Source organism: Anticarsia gemmatalis, chromosome 6 (genome assembly GCF_050436995.1).
Source record: "Anticarsia gemmatalis isolate Benzon Research Colony breed Stoneville strain chromosome 6, ilAntGemm2 primary, whole genome shotgun sequence".
Lineage (NCBI taxonomy): Eukaryota > Metazoa > Arthropoda > Insecta > Lepidoptera > Erebidae > Anticarsia > Anticarsia gemmatalis.
Window position 1 is genome coordinate 12,050,620 of NC_134750.1, and position 21,759 is coordinate 12,072,378.

At 35.5% G+C, this 21,759-nt stretch overlaps 1 protein-coding gene across 1 annotated transcript; it reads right to left on the bottom strand.

The window, feature by feature from the left end:
* Positions 1 to 479: 479 nt before the first annotated feature.
* On the bottom strand, positions 480 to 20,977 carry LOC142973769 (aminopeptidase N-like). Its single transcript, XM_076115765.1, has 16 exons — positions 20,950 to 20,977; positions 17,208 to 17,682; positions 16,789 to 16,947; positions 16,171 to 16,485; positions 12,623 to 12,806; positions 11,503 to 11,656; positions 9,774 to 9,855; positions 9,171 to 9,354; positions 7,748 to 7,943; positions 7,286 to 7,425; positions 5,727 to 5,861; positions 5,151 to 5,331; positions 4,314 to 4,488; positions 3,078 to 3,224; positions 2,763 to 2,841; positions 480 to 1,310 (listed from the first exon to the last, which is right to left on the bottom strand). The coding sequence occupies exons 2-16, from the start codon at positions 17,678 to 17,680 to the stop codon at positions 1,068 to 1,070; spliced, it is 2,847 nt and encodes a 948-aa protein (XP_075971880.1). The 5' UTR covers positions 17,681 to 17,682; positions 20,950 to 20,977; the 3' UTR covers positions 480 to 1,067.
* Between the last annotated feature and the right edge of the window lie 782 nt (positions 20,978 to 21,759).

A 21,759-nucleotide genomic window follows, 5' to 3' on the forward strand; every position in this document is an offset into this window, starting at 1 on the left:
ATGGTGTGCCCTTATTTTTATTGAGGTGATCTACATTCATACCAAACATAGCACAAGTTTTTTGTTACTTAACAGAGTAGACTAACTAGACTAGTATTTTTTACATAACAGAGAACTAGGTATATTTTTTTTGTATTTTGGTATAGTATTAACATACACACATACATAAAATCATTATTTCCATAGGACGGGCAGAGATGACAGAACGTATTTTTTGCTGGTAAAAATAACTTAAACTCAATATGAAAGCAACAAAAATAAACTAAAATATTTGCTGCTCAGGAGCATAAAAGTCTAGCTTTGAATCGGGCCTCAAGTGTAAATTTAGATTACAACTGACTAATATTGATCAGCAGAAACGTAATCTTAAAAGATTGCGAGAAGAATATCTTAAGAAGGGCCAGTAGTTATGTTGTAGTGGACATGGAACAAAACATATAGGTAAGAAACAATAATAATAGTCAAATAAAAAACTGTAATTAATTAAAAATATATGTATTGTAAATATTTTGTACATAATTATAAACAAAAAATCTTCGATAAAAAGTACAAAATTTTAAAATTCTTAAAGTTATTTTGACTTAAGTAAATATAAATAACAACTTACTTTTTAAATGTATCATAAATATTTCGTCTGTCTCATCTTTTGCTTGTATTGATTAGGTAATCTGATTTAATTATCTTTTTTGTAAACAATAAACCTTCGCTTCAATACTTGCCGACGCAAGTAGCCCCAGTCTAACGCTAAAGGCTGCAGCTTTAAAATATTAAAACTTTGTTCAAAATTTTACTAAAATATTACAACAGCCTTATGCATTTAAAAAAAAATATAAATAACTTTGATTTGTTCTTGAATGTAAATCATTCAGAAATCATTGCGATGTGACGTCATAAAATATGAATATTTGGTCCCGTTTTATCACGGTTGAATTAGTATTGGTAAGCTTATGGTATTGTGTCATTTTGGCAGTGGTTTCCATAAACTTGATCTATCGAATAGGTCGGCGCTTGTTCATAAACTGTGAATTAAGGCCCTTATTCTATAAGATGGAATGTGGTCTAACACATTAATAGTTGAAAATAGCAACGAAAGCAGAAATTAGAACGACTAAGCTAGAAGTGACGGCTGTGGCACTGCTATCATCGTCTTCTTGTTTGTCTCCATAGTTCTCAGTCAACCAGGCTTCCACGGTAGCCGCGTTCTCATTGGTCCAGTAAATGGAAGCCGCGATGTTTTCCCTGATAGCCGCAATGGAAGCCAACTCACCAGCGGTGAATATCGCTTGATGGGTGTTGTAGAGCTGGTCAACCTGAGAATGATGGCAAATTTAGTAAATGTTTTAAGTCTGTAGTTAATGTAGTGTTTTTTTACGTACTATTTGCCCACTATTGGACTCGAACTTCCTCACATTAATATAATAAATAAATATAATAATAATAAATTTAACCCATTAATGTCCCACTGCTGGGCAAGAGTCTCCTCCCGTAATGAGGGAGGGGCTAGGCCTTGAGTCCACCACGCTGGCCAAGTGCGGGTTGGGGACTTTGCATGCCCTCAATAAATGTTTTAAACAAATTTTTAGGCATGCAAGGTTTCCTCACGATGTTTTCCTTCACCGTTGGAGCATGTGATAATTATTTCTAATACACACATAACTTCGAAAAGTCATTGGTGTGTTGCCTCGGGTTCGAACCTGCGACCACTTGCGTGGGAGGTGTTAACTTATACCACTCGGCCCCACATTAAGGCTGCGTTTCCACCAGAGATGTGCGATGGAAATGTGTCGTGCGAGGATGTCTAGCTGTGCTGTGAAAATGTGTGGGTGTTTCCACCAAAGCTGTGCGATGAAAATGTGTCTACGAGGATGTGTAGCGGAGCTGTGAAAATGCGCATTATGTGTGGTGCGAGGATGCGTTGCGAAGCTGTGAAATGTATCGACGGGGGTGCGGTGTAGTGGGAGCGGAGTAACGCGAACGCCTGCCTGCCGCTCACGTCTCACTTTGCTGTCGTTAGCGCTTGTAGTCGTACGCATGTCGTACGGTTGCGTGGCATAATGGACGAAAAATTAATTGATTCCGTTAAAAAGTAACTCCGTATCTTCTGCTTCCATTTCTTCATCGCAAATTGTTAAATATAAAAGTATCTTCTTTTTCCAATTATCCATATCTATTTTACGCACTTCTACTTCCAACAAACTCCGTCTATGGACTGGCTGGTACAGTATGCGCAAACCTCGCAACACATCCTTCTCAACACATCCCTCGCACACATCCCTCGTACACATCCCTCGCACACATTCCTCGCTTGTTTTGTATGCGCAAAAATCTAGCTCCGCTGAGCCGTTTCCACCAGAGCTGTGCTGACCGAGGCGAGGTAAATGAAGCGATTCTATTGGTTCTTTACAAACACATCCCTCGCTACGCATCCTCGCACATCTCTGGTGGAAACGCAGCCTTATACTTATACAATATGTCAAAGATGATAGACTTATTTTATTTATGTTAATATTTAAGCTGACCATAAATGGATCAGGGGGTATGCACCTTTCGGAATTGGTTATAGAACTTTTTTTATAGGTTTAAAAATCAAGCCGCAGATACGGGTTAATCATTTAATTTGTGCAAATACTTGCCTTCATTTTTAAACGTAACGGATCTGTGTGATATCCTTAATGTGAGGCAGGTATTAACTACTTATTTATTTTACATTTCAAATTATTGTTTTATAGTCATTAGTTATTAGTATTTTGATAATATCTTACCTTTGCTGAATGAGCTTGAGACGTGAGCCTTCTGGCGAAAGCGTTAAGAATGTTCGTAGTACCGGTCAGACCTTGCACCCTGTTGATTAAGAACATATAATTATAGTTTTTAATGTTTACGCAATGCTGAACATATTTAATCTTTTGAAACCCAATATTTATGCATTCACACTATTCGATCAAAAAATGCTTAAATTTCATGGTACTGAAAAAAATTCATGATTTTATAAGTAGTTTTTCTAAATCAACAAACATTCATGTCACACAAGAGTTTTACAGCGTTACATTAAAAAACCGAAAGGAGTGACGTCATACCTAGGTTGAATGAGGGCAAAGTTTTGAATGACGAAGTCAAGAGCCGCGTTCATGTTGTCGGGACTAGAGTTGATGACAGAGACAATGATAGTATGTCTGTCCTGCTCCCTCACAGGGCCGTCGTCGTTGATCACTTGGTTGAGGTAGCTGTGGAAGAAAAAAAACAATTTAGTCAAGCTTTTAAATTGTTCAGATCAATCGGTAACGTCCTAATCGCTCAGGCTTACAAAATTTTGAGCAATTTTATCCATCATCGCTAGAGCAACCACATATAACTGCATAAACTTATTTACATATAACTTTTAAAGATCATTGGTTCATAGCTTAGGCTTTAAGAACTTGACCACTTGAGTAAAAAATATATAGCACGTTTATGTGCTATATACATATTATAAGTTTGTTTGTCGCTCTTTCGCATCAAAACGGCTGAACCGATTTGGATGTTGATGATAGCTGTTCATATCCCGGGAAGAAACATGCCCGCTTCCGCTTTTCATGTTTTTTGGGGGGAGAAGGATAGTCGATAATGTACTACAGTTTGTAACACGATTGTTATCTCAACCAACAGATTTTACACAACATTTGTTACACTTTCAATCTTTAGAAACATCTTATCAACGGAATTTCCTCTAAAGATAATTCGTTCAAGGAGATCTGATCTCCATATCGTAAGACCCTTACTTACTTGTTAACCTTCATAAAAACCTTTCAAAAAGTAGAAGAGTTTGATGACTGAGGAGTTCTTTGGATTTCGTATGTGATAAATAAAAACGATAAAATACTTATAAATAATGATGACATTGATCATACAAGGGCTTGTGATATAAGCGACGAGTATGAACTCGTAATACAAAAAAGTTAGTAGTAGTACTTAGTTGGCGAAGTTCTTTTTGAATTACGTAGGAATATTCTCATAAGACCGAAAGTTTTGCCATGCGTTATAGAAACATTTTCTCAAACCATGCTAATCGGGTGAAGGAATTTATATTTAGTCTTTTACGTCAAAAGGGCTTAAGCTATTTAGAAACATAAATATAGCGCTGAAAACGTTTACCGAGTCAGTAAAAAATATAATTTTTAAACAGAAAAATGCATATTTATTAATGCTTCAGCTGTCACTAGCGAAAAATGAACTAATCAAATGAATCAAGCATTAAAACGAAAAAAAACATGATTTCTCATTATCAAAAGGGATAAAAATTAAAAGAATAAAAAAAGTAAAGAAAAAATACTCACAAAGTACGAAGCTCCTCATTAGAAGTGCATCCGAGAGAGTTGAGCAGGATGCTCTGCTCGCTGGAGTCTGAAGTACTGAGGTACAAGTCCCAGAGGAAGTTGAAGTTGTCCACGCTACCTCCGCGAAGACCAGAGCAGTAGACCAAGGTTTGCAAGTCTGGGTTCAGACGCTGGGCTGTGAAACGTCAGAAGTGTCAGTATTACTCAAAATCTTTTTTCATTTAGTTCTATTTAAAAAAAAACTTGGCTATGGTTTTACTTTTTTAAATAACACAATTATACAAAATAAAATATAGAGAGCGATCTATTCGGATGTCTTTCTATTGAACCCAAAATAGAATTCTTTGGAATTCCTTTACCAACGTTTCGGTCATGGACGTCTAATTGCTGATATTCCACGAAAAATATTGTATTTGGATTATATTTACTGACCGTAATACAATTTGGATCTTTTTCTTCATACAAGGGTCAAAGAACTGCTCAATATGATACTTGACTCATCTAAGTGACAACACCCATCAATGAAATACCGGTTAGGTTACAAGGTTGCTTAATCACCTAATTATTTACCAATTGTTAAGTGCCAGAGTGAGCTAAATTAGTACGCTTAATTTGTAATCTATAATATAGAGATGAATCGCTAAATTGGTTGCAAAGCGCAAATCTCGGGAGCAGCTGAACTGATTTTTTTCATAATTTTTCCTTCAAATATGCGTATGGTTTTAACGGACTTTTAACGGAGACAAAAATAAAAAAATGCATAAATTTAAAAAAATACTGTAAAACGGTACGAAGTTCGCCGGGTCAGCTATTAATGCAATAAATGAAATGACTTACTAGGGTTGTTTCTGAATGCTTCAAGAAGTGCTTGAGCAGTGCTGATGCAGTTAGGGTTGCCGTGACGGCAGTTGAGGTCTAAAACAATGTTCCTGTGGTACGGTGCCACGTGCTCCTCACCCGTTATTACATTGAAACCGAGTTCTTGGTAAATGGGCTCGGTCAGATTGAGAATGTAGCGCTGGAATAGAAAAAAAGATTATTATTTTGAATGAAAATTTTATGTAGTTAGTAATGTTAATAGAATATGGTATTCAAAATAAAGAAGGTTTGAGAATTGTCTCGGGAAAAATAATTATAAATAACGATAAAATTGATATGTGGAAGGCGGGTTTATTCTAAAAAGTCACGTGTTTTTCAGAATTAAAAATATTATTAAATTAGTAATTTCTATCACAGTGTCCCAACTATTCTTTTTTGGTTTGCATTCTTCTTTCTTTAGCGTCGTATCATTGACAAAGTTGTTACCACCAGAGCCTTTCATAGCTTGTATAAGGCACATTTATAAACAATACATACAATGTTTGTCAATTTTGCTTATTTATTCAAAGATGATAAAAAATCGTAGAATCTTACCTGGAAGTAGTTGTACACTTCAGATTGACTGAGAACCACATCCAAGTATGTGAAGGCGGGGTTGACGGAAGCCCATGGGACATAGTCCTTCTCCTGAACCAGGTAGCGGGAGATCTCGAACGGATATTTGTAGTCCTGTACAAAAAAATACATCAATGTCACGTATTTGTATAAATTATAGGCTACTTTTTGTAGAATCTAATCCTAACATTATTTTTGGTTCTAATACTTATTCAAAAACATGCTGAATTTATTAAGACTGTAAGTTGTTAAATATGTTATCCGTATTTTTTAAGTAAATTCATGGGTGCATTTTCTTTGTAGAAATGAGGAACAAAAAAAATTGTGGGCAGATTACATACTGGTGAAACTATAGCATTTAACTATTTATAATTCTGAAATACACAATCATAATATATGATATTTCAAATATGTAATGAATTATATTTCTATATCATATCTCACTGTGATGGTGTTTGATGAAACTATTCCGATAAATAGAATAGTACACAAACGCAGACAGCATTATTGGCAATCCGCGATCCTCAATATTGAATATGACGTTGCATCTTGCCAGTATTTGCATAAGAGCTCCCATCGGGATATGCATCGATTTACTTGGCCCACTCATTCGGAATACGAATATTCGTAGATATGAAACGAACATTTCTACAATTCTGCAATCTTTTCGATTTTCGTACGCTTCAATTGAATTGGTTGGGAATAAAATGCTTTTAGTCGCATCTGATGTCGATTCTAAATATTTTTCAGTCATGTTATTTTAGTGCAGTGCTATGTTAAATCAAATATACAAACATAATTATATTAGAGAAATTAACTAGAAGTATATTTTTGTACGTAGCAAGTCTTGATATAGAATTCGGAAAATTTCACTTACATCAAAAATTCCTTGACTGCATGAAAAAAGTAAAATATACAAACACTTTCAATAACCCAATGCAATTTAATAATATGAAAGAAACAAAGGGAAACCTACGAAACATAAGTCAGCATAAAGACCGGGCCTTAACCAGAATTAAAAAATAAAAATGTACAGAACATTTCTGGAAACTCAACAAAAATAAAGGTAGTTCCTCATTATAAATAAAGTTGGTCAACGCTCCGTTTTGTACTTGGCTTGATACAAGTTGCAGAGGCAGAATCTCGTTACTATTCTGTTCAAACCGCCAGTTAATATTGCAAGCCGCAATCCTGTTTTATTCCACTCCAATTATCACAACGAATTAAAATACCCTTTGTTCGCTTGGAGTATTGTAAAATAAAAACTGTGTGGTCAAGTAATCAGTTCCACGTGGAAGAGATGAATGTGTTTTTAAATATCTGCATTATTTTACTGCTCAAAGTTTAAATTTGAGAGTAAGTTCTAAACGTTATTGCATTCTAGACTATAAGTTTGCACTGAAGAGCTTGATTATCAACGTAAGAAGTAACTTTATTTATAGTAAAATTTGGACGTATTTTGGACAAATAGTGTACGATGGAAATATTAAGGTTAAAATAAATGAAGACTAGAGGTTTTTTAAAAGAATATAACATACCAAGCGGCCGTTCCTGGCTAGATTGAAGGCGTCGTCTAAGATCTGTCCACGGTTGATAAGGTGGATGATCTGGTGGTTCTCGGCGAGGACCTTGGATAACGCTGCCCAATTGGCTACGTCGTAGTTCACTCTGTAGTAACCTGAAACAATACATCAATCGTGAAGGAACAAGCTTTAAAATTAGTTACCGAATACATTTTTAATCATTTTGGTGTTCATCGATGAAGGATCCAATATATGTAATAAATTGCCAAGGTAATGTTTGTCTTTAATATCTGGACATTACGATGTTTAAGTTTTAAGTGATGCAGAAGCAAAGTAACAGCTATAAATAGTGAAGATTATGAAGATCAAAAATCAAAATCAAGTCAGAATTCTTTTTTTATTCAAATTCATAATGTGACAGACCAGACTATTTCTTAAATGCTTGATTTCAAATTTGTAGAATATGGTTTTACTCACCAGTTTGCTGCTTATTGAAGATATACCACTGAGCTTGTGAGAGTCCAGGAATGTCGAAGGAACGTGCAGGGAACGCAGGTGGGACCCAGCCCAAGGGCTTGGTGTCAGAGAAGTCGGGGTTAGAGGAGAGCACCCAATTGATAGGTACGTGCCAACGGTCAGAGGATTGTAGTGTTCTGTCGGTCAGGAAACGTTCCTAGAAGAAAGAAAATACATTTTTATTATGAAAAATTATATAAATAGCACTATAGCTTGATTCTCTACTACTATCGTCTACCGACATCTGGCTAGTCGTCGAAAAATTTTGTACTAAAACCTGGTTAGCGCCTCTACCGGACTCCGTAAAAACTATTTTGGCATTACATTTTAAATGTCAAACCCTCGATAGTTAACAGAACTGGCTGTAGAGAATCACGCCACTGGTACAGGGTTTCTTATTTCAGTAATTTACATAAAATTATATAAATCAATAAAAAAAGAAGACAGTTTTTTTTGCTTCTTTTTAATTCTGTTATTTTCCTTCAAGGCATTTTAAAGTGATATTCTTTTAAAATGTCCATTCCTGTTTCTGAATAACGTAGACTTTTCTCTGTATTGTTGTCTAATGAAACAGAAGTATTAAAATTTCTTTTTTTCCTACAAAACAAATACGGATAGTAAAATTCTCCGAAAAATATGTTTATAAACGGTCTACTTCTGTGAAAAGGCACAATACATTTCCAACGCTACTGCATTTTTAAAAGAGAAAAGACCATTCAATTCCGAATTAATTTTCAAAGAACTTTGACCAAAAGCAGATTTTTTGCATTCATATTTCGGTTCTACAAACCGACTTAAAATACTTTCACGAATTTAATGCATTTGCAAAAAAACTGCTCAGTGAGAGTACCTTCCTCGTGATTCGTAATAAGCTGGGATAAAACAAAGCCTGCTATAATCAGCTCGGCACAGATCCAGACTTGCAGTGAAACATTATTTATGTTATATAACTCACTGGTACTGTAGAATAAGAAAACGGTATTATAGAAGAATAATATAATCTGAGTATTTTATTAAAAAAACACAGCTGACGAATGTAAAAATGTCACGGTTAAATTTTTTGCAAATATTATTATTGGGCTTAAAAATATTTCTTCGGAAGACTTGTTACTTTCAGTCACAATTATCTATTAATACAGTTTTTCTTCAACACCTTTACCGCTTACGACTCCATGTAACGGTGAAAACTTTAAGCAACTTATTTTTTTGTTCCTGGATTAGCTATAATTCAAAGAGTCAAACACTTTTCCCCATTTTCTTTTTAACCGACATCAAAAAAAGGAAGGTTCATAATTCGACTGTATGTTTTCTGCAAAAAAATATTATTATGTATCCAGTTAAATGGAATATTAACTATAGATAATTCTTCAAATTTTCAAGGTACCTGAGTAACGACAACAGACTCCGCAGTACCAGCACTCCTTGTGACAGTGAGGACTGGGAATCCTCCGCGGTTGATCCAGTTGTCCATAATGGTGGTCAGAGGGAAGGGGATGGAGTGGGAGGAATTGGCGAGAGCTGCCTCCAGGCTCACGAACAGGTGGGTAGGAACCGCTGCGGCGCGAGACCTGGACATATTGAAGTAGTTAGTAAAGGTTTTCTTTTCCCATATTTTTTTAACCCTTTGACCGTCTCGGTCGGCTATTATATAATCGACAAATCAGAAAGTGCTCATGACGCTTTCGTTGGCAAATGTCGACAAAAATATATCGTTGTGAGCACGACCGTGGCGGTCAAAGGGTTAAGCGATTTGTAATCCGAAGTAGCTAAGATCGAGGCGCTGCTAAAATAGTAGAAAGGTTCCGCGTTCGATTCACTCAAATAGTTGTATGCTTTTTGAGTACCGACTTTTGGAGAAATTATTTACTATGCAAGTTCTGTAGTTAACTTATAATTTTATTAGCCCCTGAGGCAGATTTTTCGTTGAAATCGTTTGTTTTGGTTAGTGGTTGTTTGCAGGTGGCAAATAAACGAGAGTACGACTTACATAACTTTGACGTAGTGTATAAGTCCCAGACGGAAGACCTCAGGAGTGAGGAAGTGCTGCATCATGCGGATCACGGAACCAGCTACATAGAAAGATAAAAATATTGTATTTTTTAGACAAGTAATCAAATAACCTTAATTTTATTGTAAGTAGTAAATTATTTCTTGGTATGAAACGACGATTGAGTATCCTGGGTAATAATTTAAAAAAAATGTAGCGACCTACTACATGCCATAATTATTAACAAGCTTATTTCCATTTGAAAATTCCCTCTACAAAAACTATTTACAATCGGAACCACTTTGAAGACTTATTAAATTCATCATCTCACTCTAAAATATAATTTCAATCATAGTTAAGATACATCAGCGCACCAATAGGCCTATTTTTTTCTAAAACGTGACGCCATCAGAAAAAACCTTAAATTGTTTTAATATCTAAGATAAAATGTTGTAAATCCCAATATCCGCAGTAACAAAGTTGATTCACATGTCAGTCGTAGATAATGTAATACTCTATGTGATAAGTGTTCTATCAAACAATTTCACAACGCCGATAATATGGACGTTTTGCGAACATAAATCTAGTTGAGGCTATGAGTCAAGCGGAAATGTGTGTCAAAATTTCATGTTGTTTTTGGCAGAAAAGTGAATTATATGTAATTTTTTACAGATGTTTTTTTGTCGACACGTTTGGCTATATTATTTTATATAAGTGATGAACAATCAAAGACAATAATGGAATTATCTCAATCATGTCAATCATCGATTGATTTTAATCAAGAAAAATGCACCTGTTATAATAGAAATAAATTTTTAAGTCGTAACTTTTTAAGAATTGTACTTTCTTGCCTTGTACTATGAAATATATGTACGAGTTGTTTAAGACATACACCATTTTTGTAACACAATAAAATGTAATACAATTAACTTTCCCTTATCACGGGAAGAGACTTTTGCATTGCAGTTGGGACATTAATGAGTAATTTTTTCCTTAATTTTATTTTAAATTTTAATGGCATTGTTCTAAAAAATCATTACAAGCGTGTATTATTCGCGTACTTTAAAGCCCTAAAGTATCCAATATGAATCGACACGAAATTCTTTGTCACTCTAGTTTTGACACATGATTTATCTCTCAGTAAAAAACTAGCGGGAACTAGAAAATATACTTTTGTTACATGATTGTTATATAAAATAGGAATCACGAAACTGAAAATCAAGGCTCTTAGAGAATTTAAATTATATTATATTTGCATTAATTGCGGTACTATTTTTCTGACAATATTCATCGTTTTCTCAGTTATGTGGGTGTCGCACTAATCCAAAACAGAAATAAACAGAACTGTACAAGAGTGCTGAAACGAATTAGGTACATCGGTTTAGATAAAACTAGAACAGGCTTTGCACCTATCATAAAAGTATCCAGCACAAAATAATCAGTATTGTGATTTTCTGACAACCTATTTATCTATTTACTACGACTAGATATCAAAAGATGTTGTATTGAAACCCCATCAGCGCCCCTAGCGGATGCTGTAGGAACAAATTTTCGGTACATTATAAATATCAAACGCTCATTAGTCGTGGTTAGTACCGACTGTATAAAATCGTGCTATGATTAAATAAGTTGATTTAATTGATCTATCGCAAATCATCAGTTGACATTACATCTCGTTTTATGAGTCACATCGCAGCTTCAAACGTAAGAAAAAGATAAAACCACTTACATTTTTGATAAGCGACAGCGTTGAATGTTCCTAAGATCTCTGAAGGAGTGTAGACCGGGTGAGTCATGGGGTTGACGCTGAGGACCGCGTCTGATTGGAACACGTTCTGAAGTGCGATTACGAACTGGTCCATCATTCTCCATTCGGGCAGCACCTGACAATTAACGCTTGGTTATAATAGTGTAGAAGAGAAGTAATTGTTTGAAGTTAGGTGTGTATTAGAAATTATAATTACTTGTTTTTATGGTAAAAGATAAAGATTGTGTCAAAAGCTTACATCCATGACAGTTCTATAAGCTATTTTTGGCGAATCGCAAAGTCTTTAATCCGCACTTCTTATTTAAGGCATGTTGGCCTTAATGCCTAAGCTTTAAAATTCTCAGAGGAGTTCCGTGCGTAGCAAAGGGGCAAAATAATGTGTCAATTTCTTTTGTAGACTTTCAAAATCTCTGTAGAAATAGAGACAGACGCATTAAACAAGAGTTACGAGTTGACGTTGGAATAGACCCAGTCATTCACCTTTGGCTCCATTACTGTCTTGCACACATATTTATTATAGAAGGTTTCTCAATCAAACGATCCTCTAAGGACCTCTGTTGGAATTCCGTCGAAACGTTGGGAATTCCGAAGGTATTTAAAATATTCAAGGGATCGATGTTGTGAATTCACCGTATTGAGGCACGAGGTACTTTACGTTTTAGATTTTATACAGTCAATACACTTTGCTGCGGTTATGATTATGCAACGGGCAGAGTTGACAAATACTTTTCCTACAGTTTTCAATATCATAATAATAATATGTCAATAATATAAAGTCTCAGCAATGATACGAGTGATGCATTTATGAACTACCTACCTACAGTGCTGTTAGTTAGTTCCATTAAACTGATCACGACCAAAATTTGGTTGATTCAGGATTACTATTTGCAAGTTCCTTCTACCAATCTCTTTTAATAAAACATCCGAAAAGTTAAAAAAAACTGACATTTACACCATTTCAAATACTTTACAGTATCTAATTTGATGATTGGAACAAGATAGACACTGAAACGGGTAAGGATTTTTTTGACCAGGAACTTTATAAATTACTAGAACCTCTAATATTAATAAATTATCTTACGAAATCAGTAGCGAAGTTCTCAAAGAAGTTGGCGAAGCCTTCATTCAGCCAAGTGTAGGTCCAGGACTGAGGTCCGACTTCGTTTCCGAACCATTGATGTACGTTCTCGTGACAGATGATTCTGCCAACATTCTGCTTAGTCGCTGTGGTGGTAACACCTTCTGTGACGAGGAGAGCCACTTCTCTGTAACAAGAACACGGTAATGTAAATTTTTCAGAAGTACGATTTTTTTTCCCGTACTTATGCCAATTATAGTCCCACAACAGCTGACGTCTAGCGGAAGTACGCAAAATTTAAAATTTTGATAATCAGTTACCCGCATGCTTTGGCAGCTAATGGTGGCCTCTTTAATACAGCTGCTTTGTTTTGAAATACCCGGAAAGATTTTACTATAATCTGGATAAAAGGTGCATGCCATAGCGCTCTACTAAGTTGCCGGAATATAAACTTTTCCGATCGATAAAATGTGTCATTTATACAGTATTTTTTTTCTCCTTATTCTACCTGACTTTTAATGATACGAAAATTATTCATCTCAATTATAAAACCGCCTAGTTACCAGACCTTTTGTAGGCAGGAACGTAAAATTCCTGTAGAAATATCTAGTTTATCATCATTATGTTAACAAGACACCTTTTGATGTTTCATCTAGATTACACGTCTGAAGTGAGGTTACGTTACTTATAGTAACTACAGCCTCTTGGTTTACGCTAATTTGATGGAACTTATTTAGTTTTGTGTGTTTACTGATACACATTTAAATACTTACGAATTAGTATAACAACTACGAAAGTGTTACTGTCTACTTGATGCGTTTATACAGCTAAACTACTCAACGAATTTTGTAAAAATTAAGGGTAGAGATAGCTGAAGACTCAAGATAAATATATTATTAATAATTTATGTTGCTTATACCATGGTAATAAGACAACAGTTAAACTTATTTTGCTTCTAAATGTTTACGTTTACATTTACATATAGATAAATTTCCAACCAGTATCAAAATAAGGCTTACGTTTTTGTAAAATCTACATTTAAGTTTCCTTTCTCAATAACAAGAGAAGACAGTGCTGGTTGCATATTCAATTATCGATCTCTTTTTAATTCAGAATGTGGATTGTAAGGCTTGCTACACACATATTCGGTTCGACACGTTCGGTTTGGCAACAGAACCGACTCCAGCAATTACTGCGTTTTTTCGGCTTTTGCCGATGGGGTTAGTTTCTTTGGGTCTCGTCACAATTCGGTTTAAGCTCTAAGGTGCGGTGATGTTGAGCGGCATTTTTCCCGAACATTTCATCACTCCATATCAAATTTTACTGCCCGGTTGTCCGATTAATAATAAATAAATTTAACCCATTAATGTCCCACTGCTGGGCAAGGGTCTCCTCCCGTAATGAGGGAGGCCTTGAGTCCACCACGCTGACCAAGTGCGGGTTGGGGACTTTACATGCCCTCAATAAATGTATTAAACAAATTTTAGGCGTGCAAGGTTTCCTCACGATGTTTTCCTTCACTTGGGGCATGTGATAATTATTTCCAATACACACATAACTTCGAAAAGTCATTGGTGTGTTGCCTCGGGTTCGAACCTGCGACCACCTGAGTGGGAGGTGTCAACTTATACCACTCGGCTATCACTGCTCATTAATATCGAACCGAATATGTGTGTAGCAAACCTAACCTCACAAAGCCATCAAACTAGAAGCTACGCTCAGCCAATGCAAATATCTACTTACCGAGGCCACATTCACGCTATTTTTATGCAAAGAACCAGAGCATCAATGAAAAAAATCTTTTAGTATTTGTGAAAAATCTCTTACATAATGTACTAAAACGAGAATTTACTCAGTATTTATGGAATAAATAAGTTTATTGGGTGTTTATTATGGCCGTTTGTGAAGTAAGAGGGTGCTTAAGCAATATTAAGGTTCGTTTTTCATACGATTTTAATGTGCTGTGGATGTGACGGCAGATTGTGTTTTTGATGTTTCATTTTTGTAAGCTTATGTTTAAAAACATTTGCAATATACATATTATATCATAACTTTTAAACTCTCGCGTTGCATGTTTAATGTATAATAGAATACGGGAATTAACGCGAACACGCATTTTACCTTAAAATGCCTAACGTTTCGGTAAGTCTGCCTGGGACCACGGCGAGTGCAACCTGCGCCGAAACGTTAGGCATTTTAAGGTAAAATGCGTGTTCGCGTTAATTCCCGTATTCTATTATACATTATACATATTATATTCTTAGGCCATATATAATGGTGAGTTAATATGTTACTTACTTAAACTTTTATCGCGTTTCAAAGAAAATTACATTTATTCTACAATACCTGCATGCATGCATAAGGCCTAACCCCTCTTTCATTCAGAAGGAAACCTTTTCCAAGAAGAGGGACAGCCATAGGTTATAAAAACCCGATGCCTGTAACTATGTATGTGTGGATGTTATTTCTGAAAACAGCTTGTTTCTATGCTACATTGCATCCAAGCGCCAAGAGTCAATTGCACAAATATACGAGAAATTTAGTCAAGCTCAAAAGGCCATTGTAATTATTATTTCTACTTATACTATAAATACTGCCACTTATCCTATTTTTAGGTAAGTATATTTAAAGTTATTTCTCGATTGTACGATAAAATAAAGTAGAACATATAATTTATCTATCTCCGATGCGCTATACCTAGCAATTGGTTCGTTTCCTTAGAACATCGGTCGTAGTGTAAAATTTACGGCTTATTTATTACGATATTGACATACGATAAGGTGTCATAAATACCCGTATTTATAGCTCATAATAAAATATTTCTCTCTCACTTCTACAAGACACAGTAACATTTATTTTATTGCTCTTTTTATGAGTTAAACTTTAAAAATATACTTTATGTACTAAGAATTAAGGTCGATTATTTAATGTGTACGAGTCCAGATTCATAAAATCGGATTAATATAGGGACTAGTGGTGTATAAGGTAATGAAAGTATGAGAACAATAAATAAGTAATAAGAGGGTCTTAATATCTTCGTTTAAAATTAAGCAATTTCAATTTTCATTGGGCGAATTACATTTCAAATATTAGAAATTAGAAGCTTTTAATTAAACAGTTTAAGTACGGGTATATTCAAGCGTATAATCTATTATTTTGTAAAGTAAAAAAATATTTTCGATTTATTTAAAATTCCTTTTTCAATTGTCATTATGCTTTGTATCAGATGAAATCAGTAATTTCATTCTCTACCTCTATCGACTGTCGACAACCGGCTAGCTATCGATAAATTTTGAATGAAAATGAGATAAGGGCCTCTAACGGGCTCTGTAAGAACTTTTTTGCAGTACACTTCAAATGTCAAACTCGACTCAATAGTTCTGACTACTTCTGACTATAGAAGATTGCGCTACAAAACTAAAAACTAAATTTAAATTACTGCACCGGTTCGGGAGTTATGATGCCTCAGACAGGTCAAACTTATAACACCCCTCTTTTTACGTCCGGAGTAAAAGGAATTAGCAAGCAATATTTGTCAGTTTCACACATACCTGTAGATAACCAATCCCCAGTTCTCCATAGCACCAGCAGCGAAATCAGGTACTGCAGCCTTATCCATCTTAGGGAAAGCGTATTTGAAGTCAATGTACTCTTCCAGAGCCTTCAGATTCCTTTGGCCGAAATCAAGAGCGAACTCTGCGGTGTTCTGGGTCCCTGGTCGAGAGTATACTCTGAAGGGCACGTCCCAGAGAGGGTTGACGTCATTTTCGATGAAGTTGAGGTCGGAGACCAGGTAGGCGATGAGGTAGGTGGACATTACCAGTGTGTCTTGGAACTCAAATTTGTTGTAGCCAGCTACGTTTTCTCTGTAAAAGAAGATATTTTTGTGTTAGTAAACTCAAGTTATGGAGACATTGGAGTACGGATAATATACGGAGAAGTCTTTACATATAATCATAAAAACAAAAAATATTTTTTATGTACTCGTTTGTCTGGAAGTTAGGCTCAAAAGTTGAGCAAATTGACGTATAAATTATATTCCAGTAAAGGACAACGGCTTCTTCTTTTTCCACTGGTGGAATTGTGGAAAAAAAGACCCAAGTAATTCGTGGTCAGTGATACTTATCAAAACATTGCAATTAACAAACAGTTCATTTATTCTTACTCACTTGAGTAAATCGGTCCTCAGAGGCATGTTACTCCTGACCACAGGGTATGCTGGTGGAGCGTAGATGGTGGTTCTGAAGATAGCCTTCAGAGCTGGCTCATCGTAGCAAGGGAATGCACGGCGGGCAAACGTAGGCTGCAGTTGTGACGTCACCAGGCTCCTGTAGAGAACAACAGCAACAATGAAATAATAAACTCGTCCTTACACGTATTCAATATCAACAGAAAGACCAGGGTATAATTTAAATATTGTTATTTGTTACATTTTTGCTTTCAGCTTTGGGTAAAACAAGTCTCAAGACAATAGACATTACCTTCAGAGGCTTCAAGGCTTGATCTAATACGACGATTGTCAGCTCACTCAAAATAAAAACAACTTGAATGTCAATGACAGAAAAGAATAATAAAAGGCCATACTCACACTTGTCGTCCAAAACTCTCATAAGTCGAAACATAAACACCAAACATATTCGCAGCATACCGCCCAGTGTACTCAATATTGATAGTCGCCGGCTGCAACACAGTCAGTTCTCTATTCAACCTAATTCTCAAGAAATGAGTATCATCAGTTGCCAGTGTAAAACTCTGGACTAGATTGACTGCTGGTTCTCTATCAGTGAAGACGTTGATGGCATTTTGAGCGATCGTCATCTCCATGGCATGGAGAACAATCTCATTAGTAGTAGCTACTGGCAGTATTCTGATTGAAACTCTGCCAGTAAAGAAGGCGGTGTTTCCAGGGTCGAAGAAGAGGCTGACATCGTAGAAGGTCGGTACGGTTTGAGTTGGTAGAACGTATCGTTCTGGCCTCGTGTCTGCTACATTTTTGACGTCGGTACTTAGAGGCCCGCAGACGACTGAACCCAAAAGGGTTAGAAGTGGTAGTAAATACATGGCTGTAACCAAAAATACATCATTTAAATAGAGATTTGATGGATATAGTTCTTCAGAGATAGTTTCTCAGCATAGCCTTTCTTCCAACTTTGTTGGAATCGGCTTCCAGTCTCACCAGATGAGCCGCAAGCTCCTCTAATTCTCCTCGAGATTGTTAAAGTGAAATGTTAGAATGGTATATTCTGACTAAAAAGTAAGCAAGATTGGATTTGGCTTTAAAATTAATATCACTCGATCAAAACATTTTATGATTTTGTTGTACGATTATATTGAGCTGCGTGCTATAACACTAGAAGCCGATTTGAGCATAGTTGGAAAAAAAGCTAGGCTGATGATGATAATATGATAAGTTGTCAAAAAACTCTTTTATTCTAAGGGTGGTTGGTATTTACATTAACAATTATTTTGTTTGTTTGGAATTAATTAATTATCAGAGCCAATTATCCGATAACAAATTAATCCCAAATGTCATATATCATGATTTATAGCCTATCACATAATTGTAATTACTCTTAATTTGAAATGCACGTGATGTACTGAATAATTAAATATAGTTGGAATGCAAGTACTTAAATAAAAATAGGAAATGACTATAGTTTTGGTCTTATCTTTTGATAATAATTCATGCTTTGTTTTGTTTTTATGTTAAGCCTTTCTGGCTAATTTATTTCGTATATATGTTACTGTAAAAGCCAGGACTGTGGTAAATCCTAAGATTTTCCGGTAAAACCTAAGATTTGCCAACTCTCAATGGTAAAAGTCCGAACAATTCTTTTATTTCGAACTTTTACCCCTATTCACTTGGTAAATCTTAGGATATACCTCAAGGGCAGGTAAATGTAGCTAATATAAAATAATTTAATAGTTATAAAGAAGGAGTTTTCAGCAAACCGACATGGGTAGGTTAGGTTAGAAGGCTGAGGTGGGAGCGAGCGAAGCGAAGCTCCCACCTCAGCCTTCGTGGTTATTTTTTTTTAAACCACCCAGAAGGAGGAGCCCCGCGAAGCGGGGCTCCGGCGACATCTTCCATCTCTCATTATAACTATGTTACGGCATATAATGATATCCCTAGCAATATCATTATATTACGGCTCAAACACATTATAATATGACTTTACTAACTTTTACCGTGTCATTATGTAAATCCTAAGATTTGCCAATTAAATGGTGGTAAAAGTTCGAAATAAAAGAACGTTCGGACTTTTACCATTGAGAGTTGGTAAATCTTAGGTTTTACCGGAAAATCTTAGGATTTACCACAATCCGGGCTTTTACAGTAACATATACATTATTTAATTGTAATCAGTTCAACGATTTAGCTATGAAAGAGTTAAAGATTTGCAGTCTTTTGAATTCATTATTTTGGTACTAACGCCCCGCCCCGGTATTGCCCGGATTACCTCGGAATAAATCACTATGTATTTCCGCGGGAATTGCTCTATCGATTAATAGTAACCGCATGAAAATCTGCTCAGTAAAGTTTAAGTTTATTGTGAGCATACAGATAGACGCGGCGAGCGTTTTTGATGTACAAATTGTAGGGATTATTTTATCTTTTAAAATAATAATTCCTTCAAACTCTTAAATAGGTACTGCTTAAATGTTTTCCTAAAAATTCTTTAATCCAAAAGTCGTCTGTCTTAATATCGTCATATCCTTAGATAACGATAACGGTTAGAATACCGATACCTATATTGATAACGATAGTTTTATCTTTTGATAAGATTAACACACTTCAACTAGCCAATGTTACCCAATCACTTGAATTTTGGTACACATTTATGTGTATAAGTACTGGGCGTCACGTTTTGAAAATAAACGTGACGAAATGGGAAGAACATGAGGTTGAAAGATAATGTTCTTGTGGTTTCTCTTATTACTTACTTATTTAACGTGTATAAACCCCGGTTTCTGAGGTACATTTAACGGTAGTTTATCTATTCAATAGCGTCAAAACTCATACAAAAAAACACTATTGAATAGATAAACTACCGCTAAATGTACTCAGAACCCGTGGGTAAGTCGAGTAAGAAATATTTTACTATTGTACAAAGAAACGATTCCCTAATACCTACCACAATTATTGTGGGCTACCGGCAACCAGTTAGTTATCGACAAATTCTGTACGAAAATCTGATCAAAGTCTTTAGCGGCCGCCGTAGGAACAATTTTTGTAGTACGTTTTAAATATCAAACTCTCGATACTCGATAGTACCAATCGTAGAGAATCGTGGTTTTACGATAATATGCTGGTCGACTAATTCGTTCTTTACTTTAATATGATAAACAGATTTCTGCTAAAGGAGATTTAAATTGAAGTAATTACTATCACGCAGAATGAGATAGTAAATAAGACCACCACAAAGGCTATCTGCGGCTTTAAGAGACTTCGGTAAATTCGTGAAAAAATCTGTGGTGAAGTTGCCAACCGATAGCAATAAAGAATTTAGCCATTGGTATTTTAAGCGGACTATGTTTCCATATTTTTTATGGTAAAACAATTTTCACAAACTAACATAGTTTGTAACTAAATTTTGATGACGCGATTTCAGCGCCTGTCGGAAAATTCACGATAAAAATTGTTGTCATAATTTTGAGTTAAGCCTTTGACATGCTTTTGCATGTTAAAGCTGTTTTTTTTAGTAACTATTTAGTTAGTTTTCAATATTGCGCAATAAAGTTTTCACCATATGCTTCGGTTGATAAAAATATAGTAGGTAAAGCAACTTTTGGCGCGGAGAATACATAGACGGGTGGGCGCTAAGTGGTTCTTCAGATGTTTGTCATCGTGTTTCCAAGGAAGTGTCAAATGTCACGGTAAAAATGAATGGTTTAGCCCCTTAACAGATCTTTGAACGTTTTGAATAACATATTATTGATACTAGAATGTATGGAACAGGGTCAGAAAAAGGAGCCATAATTTTACGCATATAAGTTCAAGTGGATGTACCGAGATGCTGCAATAAGCAGAAAATTAGGAAACTGACAAAGTGGTCTAAATATTTTTATCAAAACTGGTTGTCTAATCAGGTGGATGTTAAACGTGACGCCATGATTAGCCCGCGAGGACAATTAGAGTGATCAGAAGTTCAAAGTATTGGCAACACATTGTTACGATTGAAAAAGTCTTTTTGTCTGTTCTTTATGTTTGCATGACCAAAGGACCTATTCAGTTTGTGGTAATAGAAGTTTACGGCGCTCAAAAGTGGGAAGTTACGAACTGCATATTTTTCTCAAATTTTCTTTAAAGAAATTAATAAAACACTTACCTAATGTATTTACAAGGCCACTACCTAATACTAACTAAATCCATTCAATTAAATTTTTGTGGATATGTCGCGTTATCTGTATCAATAGTAATCAATTATAATAAATTATCATGTGCGATTAACTGTATATTGGTATTTGTGTAATCCTTGAAATTTAGGTATGCTTTTAATAACCTATGTAAATGCAATGTAAAATACCAACCTGTTTTAATACAAAAAATATTCCATTGTTATCAACTGGGATGTGGATAACGTCCCAGTGGATAACAATGGTGGTGGGTCATCCGATGTATTGGGAAGGGCTAGAACTATAGTCTTACAAATTAGTATAGAAGAATACCTTTTACGTATGCCAAATTCGCGGGTAACGAAGCAAAATGTTTAATTTAGAACATCAGTTATCTGCAGGCTTATGCAACGGATAGTTGCCTGACGCTCCCGCTTCCTTCTTTTGAACCATTACAGAATTATTATTAATTATAATCTAGATATATTATGCTTGTCAAGCACTCACTCACTTGTGAAACTAGCACTTGAAAAGACTCAAAGTCTTAAACCCATAGTAGCACATAATAAATTTAACCCATTAGTGTCCCACCGCTGGGCAAGGATCTCCTCCCTTAATGAGGGAGGGGTTAGGCCTTGAGTCCACCACGCTAGCCAAGTGCGGGTTAAGGACTTTGCATGCCCTCAATAAATGTATTAAACAAATTTTAGGCATGCAAGGTTTCCTCACGATGTTTTCCTTCACCTTTGGAGCATGACTCCACTGACTTGTAAAAATTATTTCTAATACACACATAACTTCGA